Consider the following 10717-nt stretch of genomic DNA (forward strand, 5'->3'; position numbering starts at 1 on the left):
GCCTCCTGAGTAGCTGGGATTACAGGCATGGGCCACCATGCCCAGCTAATTTTTGTATTTTTAGTAGAGACTGTGTATTGCCATGTTGGCCAGGCTGGTCTTGAACTCCTGACCCCAGGTGATCCGCCCACCTCGGCCTCCCAAAGTGCTGGGATTACAGGCATGAGCTACCACGCCTGGCCTAATTTTTATATTTTTAGTAGTGATGGGGTTTTACTATGTTGACTAGGCTGGTCTCAAACTCCTAACCTCAAGTGATCTGCCCGCTTCCACCTCCCAAAGTGCTGGGATTACAGGCATGAGTCACTGCGCCGGGCCTGTATTTCATTTCTCTGTCTTCCATATCATCTTCTGTTATTGTTTTCATCTCTATGCCACTTCTTTATATTCTGACACTTTCTCAGATTTGTCCTTTATGTTAATGATTTAGTTTCTTTAACTTTTTTCCCCTGAAAGTAATATGTGTTCATTGAAGGCAAATTTAGAAAAAAGGAAATAAAAATCACCTATTAATCCAATACTGTTTATGCTTTGTAGGTACTTTTTAAGACTTTTTTCAACAAAATGTGTTTTATATAATATTTTGTTTTATAACCGGCAAAAAAAAATACCATTTTATGATATGCAAGTTCTTAGGTTCTTAAATATTCTTTGGAAACCTAACTTTTATTTATTTATGGAATTGTGTTGTCTAAGGAAGTGCTCTTTGTACTGCCTCCTATTTATGTGGAACAGGAACATGTAATGAGAAGAGTTTCCCCTTGCTGTATGTCAAGGTTTCCTGCTGTTCAATATAGTCTAAGGGTTGATATTCAATATACATTGTGTATTCAAATCATCATTCTGCTACTATGTAGGCATAGGAATGACTGGATGCCAGAATTCTAATGTAGAACGAATTCAGCTAACTGGTAGTTCATTAATTGAAATCTAGGATTAACTGATGTTTTATGTATGTACATTTACTTTCATCAGAAATAAAATAATTAAAACATTGATATTAGGGATTATATGTTAAAATGTATATGGAGATGGATGAATAAAGGCCTTCCCTTATGAAAAAAAAGGTATATGGAAGATTGGAGTTAGTCTGCATTACTGTTTATTAAATAGTTTACTCTTCTTAAAATTAATTCTTAATTTGATCAAAGGAATAAGTGAAAAGATAGCATAAATGGTAGTTCCCTGCCCCGTATCCTCCTCCGAGGGTTAACTACTTTTAACTCTCTCAGCATTTTCTTTTTGCTTTTAAATAAGAATAATAAATGGAAAACTCTTGATTTTATCAATTTTATAAAAAATTGGGGAGTTATTTCTGGAATTAAAAATTCATTTTTATTTTCATTTGCTTCATTTTCTTTGAACTTAAGATTAAATCTTTCTTCATCCTTTGTCATCTCTACATTCTGTCAGTTCTATTTTGTTCCCAAAGATCTTCCTGTATTTCATTATTTATTGCAAAAGAACCCCTATACTGTCTAACAAATAATTGGTTTGTCAGCATGGAGGCTACTTGGCAAAGTATGAGTTTCTGAAGACTAACTACTCCCTCCTGGTTTTCTTCCTCTCCCAAATGGCTTTATGATTTGGAGACTGAAGTGTTCCTGCCTTCATATCTTATCTTTTTTTTTTCTCTGTCTTACTGGTTTGACTGAAGAAAAGGTTAATAATTGAATAAGGTCATTTCTACCCTTTGGCGAAAGTAAGGTTCTTTTTGTTTTAACATAGCGTCTCAATGAAGTCTTATCAGCTATCTTGTGGCCTCTAGAACCTGTCTATAGCTCTCCAACACTGAAAACAGAGTTCCTATCTATGCCTGTAAAGCATTCACCTTCTGTCTGAAAGGCATCTGTGGGTGTCTACTGATTTGCAGAGTGAAAATGACAGGTCCTTTAACAAATGGCAAAAGTTAAACTCCTTCTGGGTTCAGCTTGTTAGCTCTGCTTGCTTTCTATTTAATAACTTTCCACACAGGGGTTTCCTCCTCTTTCTTACCCTTCAACTTACTGATATTCTGTGAATCCTGTCTTTGCCACTTTATAATTCCAAACATCATTCATTCATTAAGCAAATGTTTATTGAGTGTTTACTATGTGCCAGGCACTCTTCTAGGTGCTGGGGATATAGGTATGAACAGCATACTCACACATATAGTCTAGGTAGGAAGACAAGGAAAAATACAAGTTTTTTCAAAATGTGGTAAATGCTGTGAAAAAATAAAATTGTAGGATAATATGATAAAGTGATTGCTGCTAACGTAAAGAAGGTTAAGAAGGTTTGAGGAGGTAACGTTTGATCTGAGAATTGAATGAGCAGAAGCCAGCCATGTGGAGAAATGAGGGGGAAAGTAGTTCAGGCCAGAGGGAACAGTTGTATGAAGACACTGAGATGGAAAAGAGCCTGAAGTGAAGGCCTGCATGGCTGGACCATGGGGAGAGAGTGGTAGGTGATGAGATCAGAGAGAGACCAGAACCGTGTCATGGAGGACCTTGTGGACCATAGTAAGGACTTTGGATTTTATTCTCTGTGCAGTGGGAAGCAATTGGAGGTTCTTAAACAGGGGACTGGTATGGTCTGATTTGCATCTCAAAAGGTTACTCTGGGTGTTGTGGGGAACAGGGGACCAGTGCACTCACCAAAGTAGAGTATGTGGTTTAAAAAAAATTTAATTGCGGCTGGTCGCGGTGGCTCATGCCTGTAAACCCAGGACTTTAGGAGGCCGATGTGAGCGGATCACGAGGTCAGGAGATTGATGTCATCCTGGCCAACATGGTGAAACCCCATCTCTACTAAAAATACAAAAATTAGCTGGGTGTGGTGGGACGTGCCTGTAATCTCAGCTACTTGGGAGGCTGAGGCAGGAGAATCACTTGAATCCTGGAGTTGGAGGTTGCGGTGAGCCGAGATCGCACCACTGCAATCCAGCCTGGCAACAGAGGGAGACGCCATCTCAAAAAAAAAAAAAAAAAAGAAAGAAAAAATTAATGCCCACTACGGGAAGAGCAAGGTTTCCCTTCAATGTTTTTTCCCCTGGGAATAAAATGTAGAGGTCACGGAAACTCTTTTTGATTCTGGGGCATAATCCGGAACTATTTACCTGCTTCATGCTGACTTCTTGTGCGTGATCCCAGATGATATCAACATTGGAGCACCCCACTGCTGAAAGGTCTCCATCTTTTAGGATAGAGAGATTTGCAAATACCCATGTCACATTTAGATTATCTGATGCTTCCATTTATATTTGTAAACAAATTAAAGTGGATATAAAAGTTACTTGAAAGTAAAATGTTAGTTATGGCATAGTATCACTTTTTTGCTATACTTGAGTTATTTAATTTTGGAAATTGCCCTCCCTAATTTACATTTTGCTTTTTTTTTTTTTGAGACAGGGTCTAACTCTGTTGCCCAGGCTGGAGTGCAGTGGCGCAATCTTGGCTCACTGCAGCTTCCGCCTCTAGGGTTCAAGCAGCTCTCCTGCCTCAGCCTCTGAGTACCTGGGATTACAGGAGCGTGCCACCACGCCCGGCTAATTTTTGTATTTTTAGTAGAGACGGTGTTTCACCATGTTGGTCAGGCTGGTCTTGAACCCCTGGCCTCAGGTGATTCACCCAACTTAGTCTCCCAAAGTGCTGGGATAATAGGAGTGAGCCATAGCACCTGGCCCTCATTTTGCATCTATTTTAATGCTTCAATTACACTCCTCCAGAAAAGCTTTAAAAGATTCCTTTTATTAACAGTATTTAGTGTTCCTCACTAGGGAACTCCAACTGGGGCACACAGCCTTGGAGACTCTTTATCATTCCAAGACTGCAGTAGAATTATGATTAGAAGAAGCAACTCTGGTTAATTTTTTTTTTTTTTTTTTCCGAGACAGAGTCTTGCTCTGTCTCCCAGGCTAGAGTGCAGTGGCACAATCTTGGCTCACTGCAACCTCTGCCTCCCAGGTTCAAGCGGTTCTCCTGCCTCAGCCTCCCGAGTAGCTGGGATTACAGGCATGCGCCACCACACCTGGCTAATTTTTGTATTGTATTAATGAATTAATTATTGTAATTTTGTATTTTTAGTAGAGACGGGGTTAGTAGAGACCACCATGTTAGTCAGGCTGGTTTCGAATTCCTGATCTCATGATCCACCCACCTTGGCCTCCCAAAGTGTTGGGATTACAGGCATGAGCCACCGCGCCTGGCCAACTCTGGTTAATTTTTAAGTTGATGCAGGATCTTTTCTATCCTAGTTGCATTAAGATACTATTATTTCTAACTTGGTAATTTTTTCCTAAATTCTCCCATTTTATATATTGTGGTTGGCACAGTACAGGAAAAGACAGGAAAATAAGAAAAACTGTCAGGTTCAAACATGGAGTGGTGAAGGTTTGTACTTAAGTGTAAGAGGAAATTTTGGTAAAAAAGAAAGAATGGGGTTTTTGACTATAATGTTATCATTTTATAATGCCTGAAAACTAAGGTTTCAAGCCTAAGGGACTGGAAAGAATGGAATTCCCTGATGAAAGCAGTTGACAGAAGATGGGGGAACCCATTGGAGAAGATGATTTCAGCATTGGATATGTCAAGTTGGTGCTAGATATTCAAGTGGAATTATTCACTTGAATCTCAGATATGCAGGATGGAAATTGAGATGAGAGGCCAGAACTACGGATATAAATTTTAGTTGTAAAATGTGTTATTTTTATTAACAAATAAAGGAGAACAGGGGAGGGAGGCAGTTAAAGAACCAGAAAGAAGGCTGCTTGCGGATATTCTTCATTTGTTTGTTCAGCAGTGGCGTAGCCTCTTAAGTGTATAAATATATGTAATGTTATGTGGCATATGTGTGCGGAAAGATTGTCTGCATTTTTCTTATACATTAACTTAAGAAATACCCCACTAGGAGCAAAAGGACAAAGATTTTTAAAACAATCAGTCCTTAATTAATAATGCTTATTGATATACATAATAAAACTGGAAAGAGCTAACATTTTTAGTTATTTTTAAAATAGTCAACAAATTCTATTTTCCTGAACAAATTTAGATTTAGATGGACACGGTGGCTCACGCATGTAATCCCAGCACTTTGGGAGGCCAAGGCAGGCGGATCACTTGAGCACAGGAGTTTGAGACCATCCTGGCCAACATGGTGAAACCCCGTCTCTACTAAAAATACAAAAATTAGCTGGGTCTGGTGGCACACGCCTGTCTGTAGTCCCAGGTACTTGGGAGGCTGAGGTGGGAGGATCACTTGAGCCCAGGAGTTTGAGTCTGCCATGAGCTACAATTGTTCCACTGCTCTCTAGCCTGGATAACAGAGTGAAACCCCGTCTCTAAAAAAAAAATAATAATAATAAAAATTTTTAAATAAAAAAGTCAAAATGGAAAAAAATGATTTAATTGCTGTGTAGAAAATTGTTCAAAGAATTATACTAGCTATAGGAATATATTTGCCAGGCATTCTGGCTCACGCTATAATTCTAGCACTTTGGGAGGCCAAGGCAGTGAGGAGATGGTTTGAGCCCAGGAGTTCGAGCCCAGCCTGGGCAACATGGTGAAACCCTATCTCTATAATAAATACAAAAAATTGTTAGCCGGGTATGGTGGCATGTGTCTGTAGTCTTAGCTACTCGGGAGGCTGAGGAAGGAGGATCACTTGAGCCTCCAGGAGGTTGAGATGGCAGTTAGCTGTGATTGCACCACTGCAGCCCAGTGTGGGCAACAGGAGACCCTGTCTCAAAACAAAAGGGGGCGGAGTTTGGGCAGGGGGAATATATTTAAGTAAGTTCTCTGTGAAAGCCCATCCATGTTGGCATATTTCTTATTTATTTTATTTTTTTAAAGTCCTCCCTGCAGTCCAGATGTGTTAGCATATTTCTGATTTCAGTGTTTTTATTCATAAACATGGCATCAAAGCCCAGGTAGGGGAGTGTGAAAACACTGTCCAATTTATCTTTTACCTCAAGGAGTGTAATTTCAAAAAAGTAATAAAGTGAAAACCCACTTTCAGGAGTTAGAGACTAGAACTAAGGAAACTGAAGTCTGTCATTCTGTTTGATAATAAAAGGAAGACAGTTGCTAGGAGCTGGGGAAGAGCTAGAATAACAGCGTGGTTATAAAAAAATAATAAGTTTCTGTATCTGAGAAGGCAGAGGAAACATGGAAAAGGTGCAGTACTAGATATTTATACAAGAAAGTTCCACACGGTGAGAATTCATGGAGTAAGTCAGGTGGTTAGCTTTGGAGAAGGGCAGGTGAGGCTCATGGCGAGGAAGAACACCTCGGCCTCGTCTCTCTAAGCTGATGTGATGACAGTAAAGGATACCAAGTAGGGCCCTGAAAGCAGCAGTCTAGAGCAGCTGCTGCAGGAGACATGATGAGACAAATAGTAAAGTGAGCATTTTCAGAGACCAAGCTGAAATTGCACAGAATTATTTACTCATGGTTCAGGTGTTTGGGCTAGGAGGCAAAAGTGGAGGAGTGCGAGTGGAAGGTTGGGAATTAGTAGATTGAGAGAGTGCGTGGGTGTTCATGTAAGTGCCACTAAAATAACAGCATCTAAGGAACCTACAGTGATAATGAAGAGTCTGTCTCACAACGTTTCTGTCAGAGCAGATGTAAGGCACAGTCTTGCATCTGTGAGGATATTATAGAAAATAAATCAATTTGGGTTACTTTATTTCTTATGTATTTTGACCCCTGGTTTCTGCACAGTCCACAGCAGGAGCATCATTATTGGCTAATGCCTCACCTCTGACTCTCATGACATCACCTTTGTCTGTAACAAATCAAAATGTGACTCCTTTTGGGATGCTGGGTGGCCTTGTTCCAGTGCCCATGCCCTTCCAGTTTCCCTTGGAGATACTTGGCTTTGGAACGGACACAGCTGGAGTGACAACCACCTCGGGATCTACCTCAGCCGCTTTCCACCATAGCCTAACTCAGAGTAAGTGGGGCTCTTCTATTTGGTTGGGCTGTCTAGCTTGACAGAACAGGAAACCTCACAAATTTATTCTAATTAAGAGTAGTCCAGTTGGAGTTAATGAAGATTATAGTTTGTTTTTTGTTTTTTTTTTTTTTTTTTTAAGAAATGCAGTTTAGCCAGGCGCGGTGGCTCACGCTTGTAATCCCAGCACTTTGGGAGGCCAAGGCGGGCGGATCACGAGGTCAGAAGATCGAGACCACAGTGAAACCCCGTCTCTACTAAAAATACAAAAAAAATTAGCCGGGCGGCGTGGCAGGCGCCTGTAGTCCCAGCTACTCGGAGAGGCTGAGGCAGGAGAATGGTGTGAACCCGGGAGGCGGAGCTTGCAGTGAGCCGAGATTGCACCACTGCACTCCAGCCTGGGCGACAGAGCGAGACTCCATCTCAAAAAAAAAAAAAAAAAAAAAAAAAATGCAGTTTATATATAGTAAGTCAAATTATTGGACACTGGGGTTTTATGTACAGTTTTTAAGCTATCTATACCACATTTCCATCTTAATGAAAATTTTAAGAGGAAGTCAATTGTGTTGGGTTATGTGCATACACATACATTAACATAAGTAAAATTTTAAAAACGTGCTGTAGTTTTAGAAGGCCTTCGAAGTCAGGTGCTGTGCCTGCATTACATAAATCAGTTTTCATTTTTGGACTGAAAGGGCTCAAATCTGGATTTAAAGATGACTGACAAGTCTGTTTTCCTCTCAGATTTACTAAAGGGTTTACAGCCAGGAGGAGCTCAGCATGCAGCAACGCTTTCCCACTCACCTCTGCCTGCACACTTACAGCAAGCATTTCACGGTGAGAATGCCACCTCCTTCTTCATCTCTTTCTTATTTGTATAGGCTTGTAGATATGGATTATACTTTTCTGAAAACAATGTGAATGGAATGACAAAGGTTGGAAAATGCAAATTTTCATAGACTGAATCCTCATTCCTCATTAGCAACAAATTCCTTTTGAGAGGAAGGAAATAGGTAAATGAGATCTGTAACATAAAAAGAACCTTTTTGAAGGTGTTTATTATGTGGAAATGATGACTAATCAGAGGATTCATAAGATAGTTAAAAGTTATGTACAGTAATGATAGTAGTTTACATTTATTGAAAGCTTACTAAATGCCACATAGTCTTGTGACAGCTTACATGGATTAGCTAACTTAATCCTTACAGCAAGCCCCTGAATGATAGATGACGATCTCCATTTTACCGATCACGAAACTGAATCAGAGAGCTAAGCACCTTGCCCAAGATAATACACAACTTTCCCAGATAACAAACGCTTGATCTGAGATACAAACCCAGGAAGTCTGACTCCATGGCCTGTATTCTTAGCCATTAAATGTCTTGGCATTTTAGCGGAGATGAAATTAATATGATCCTGCCAGGCACAGTGGCTCACTCCTGTAATTCCAGCACTTTGGGAGGCCAGAGTGGGCAGGTCACCTGAGGTTGGGAGTTTGAGACCAGCCTGGCCAATATGGTGAAACCCCGTCTCTACTAAAAATACAAAAGTTAGCCGGGCCTGGTGGTGCATGCCTGTAGTCCCAGCTACTTGGGAGGCTGGGGCAGAAGATTTACTTGAACCTGGGAGGTGGAGGTTGCGGTGAGCCGAGATCACGCCACTGCACTCCAGCCTGTGCGACAGAGTAAGACTCCGTCTCAAAAAAGAAAAATTAATATCATCCAAGCTGTATGCATTATGTCCTTGTAGGCAGCCAGATGGCTCTGAAATCTGACATTAGGCAGTCAGATTAGGCAGTGTGCGTAACACACTGGGCTCCAGCTTCTTGTTTTCCCCAGCAGTCTACCTCCACAGACACTGATATTATTCTGAAGCCCATTTTCAGGATCTTTTGAGCAGAAATAACTGCTCAGCTGCCCTCTTAACTTTGGAAGTTGACTAGGCCTCACTTTTTTTTTTTTTGGCCACTGCATTAAAAATGATCTTTGAACCAGTTTACTGTTAACCACAGTGCAGAGATGGGAACTGAGAGGCAATCTTGAGGCAACAGATTGCCATTCATCCTCCGAAAGAACGAAGTGGTGAGCTGTCTCAGTCTTACCCTTGAGAATGAGCATAAAACCACAGTTGTGTAAAATGGGTAACACAGAGTCGTGGCACAAATGTCAGCAATCCCGATCTTCCTGAACTCTGACTAGTTTAAATATCTAAAGAGAATTGCCCTGTGACTAAAGCACGTCCCCCTCCCCCCGGGTGTAGACAACTGCTTGGTATAATGAATCCAGCTGAGGGTAGTGTACTCATTGGCAGATTGGCATGAATGTGGCCACAAGGAATTAAACAAGCAGGATTCTCGCAGCTCAAAAAGACCCCAGTGTTCGCTCTTACATGAACTATCAAATTTATCTATGCAGCACTGTTATTCCAGAGGGAGAAAGGAAATACAACAGTATTTTCCAAATAACTAAAGTTAAAAAGTTTAAAATTTTTCAACCAGGCATGGTAGCTCATGCCTATAATCCCAGCATTTTGGGAGGCCAAGGCAGATGGATGGCTTGAGTCCAGGAGTTCGAGACCAACCTGGTCAACATGGTGAAGCGCTCTCTCTACAAAAAAATACAACAAATTTTCTGGACATGGTGGTGTGCACCTGTAGTCCCAGCTACCCAGGAGGCTGAGGTGGGAGGATCACCTACACCTGGGAGGTTGAGGCTGCAGTGAGCTCTGATTGTGCCACCGCACTCCAGTCTGGGTGACAGAGTGAGAATCTGTCTCCAAAAAAAAAAAAACTTTAAAATTTTTCCTTTAAGAAACATTTTAAAGTATAAGTCACTGAACTTGAGGATCAGACTTGGATTTTTGAGTTCCAGAACTGCCAGTTTGAGTAGGCTTGTTTGACCATCACTTTCTCTTGCTTGTAAACTGGAGACAATAAATGTTTTTAATGACTTCATATGAGAATTTAATAAAAAATAATTGATTTAAAGCTTCTAACATGGCACCTGGTGCATAGTAAGAGCTTAATTAATGTTAATTAATTTTATTTGGTCTAAAACAAAGATCAGTAAAATTTTTCTATAAAGGGCCAAATAGTAAACATTTTAGGTTTTGCAGGCCATATGGTTTCTGTCACCACTACTCAACTGACCATTGTAGTGAAAAACAGCCATAGGGAGTATTTAAACACATGAGTATGACTGTAGATAAAACTTTTATCTGCAAAAGCAGGCAGGGAATCAGATTTGGCCTGTGGGCTGTGGTTTGCCAAACCCTGGTCAAATTTGGTCCTTTTCACCTGCATATTTCTGCCATTCATGCCTCTTCCCTCAGAGTAAAAGGTTTCCTTCTCCTGTCCTTTGCTGTCAGACGTGGGTTGTCTTTGAGGCCTCATTTTTCTTGCTAAGGCCATGACCTGTTGGAGACTTTCTCCATATTCTGTTGGCTCTCCAAGTCACTGGGCCTTACCCTTGCCCTGGTATCACCCCTTTCCTCTCCTCCTGTCCAATTTTTGTACGTAATTTAGTTGAGGCTTAAATGAAGTAACCAACATTTTTTCTGCAAGCATTTAAACAGCAGTACGTAAAAATAGAAATTATTTTGAGCTGGTGTGGTGGCACACACCTGTAGTCCCCCTACTTAGAAGGCTAAGGCAGGAGGGTCTCTTGAGGCTATAGTGCGCTGTGATCGCACCTGTGCATAGCCACTGCACTCCAGCCTGGAAAACCTAGCAAGACTCTCTTAAAAAGTGAAAGAGCCAGGCGTGGTGGCTCATGCCTGTAATCCCAGC

At 41.0% G+C, this 10717-nt stretch overlaps 1 protein-coding gene across 5 annotated transcripts in view; it reads left to right on the plus strand.

Annotated features, from left to right (window-relative positions):
* The window catches only part of UBN2 (ubinuclein 2), a 100662-nt gene that overhangs the window by 56506 nt on the left and 33439 nt on the right, over positions 1-10717 (plus strand). For 4 of the 5 annotated variants that reach the window (XM_058427119.1, XM_032761891.2, XM_032761893.2 and 1 more), the window contains 2 exons: positions 6699-6930; positions 7675-7767. The exons of the other annotated variant lie outside the window; for it this stretch is intronic. In XM_058427119.1, the coding sequence (XP_058283102.1) occupies positions 6699-6930; positions 7675-7767 (325 nt within the window). The remainder of the gene's footprint in view (positions 1-6698; positions 6931-7674; positions 7768-10717) is intronic. 5 annotated transcript variants of the gene reach the window in all.

The sequence above is a fragment of the Hylobates moloch genome, unplaced genomic scaffold (genome assembly GCF_009828535.3).
Source record: "Hylobates moloch isolate HMO894 unplaced genomic scaffold, HMol_V3 SCAFFOLD_1, whole genome shotgun sequence".
In the NCBI taxonomy this organism is placed as follows: Eukaryota; Metazoa; Chordata; class Mammalia; order Primates; family Hylobatidae; genus Hylobates; species Hylobates moloch.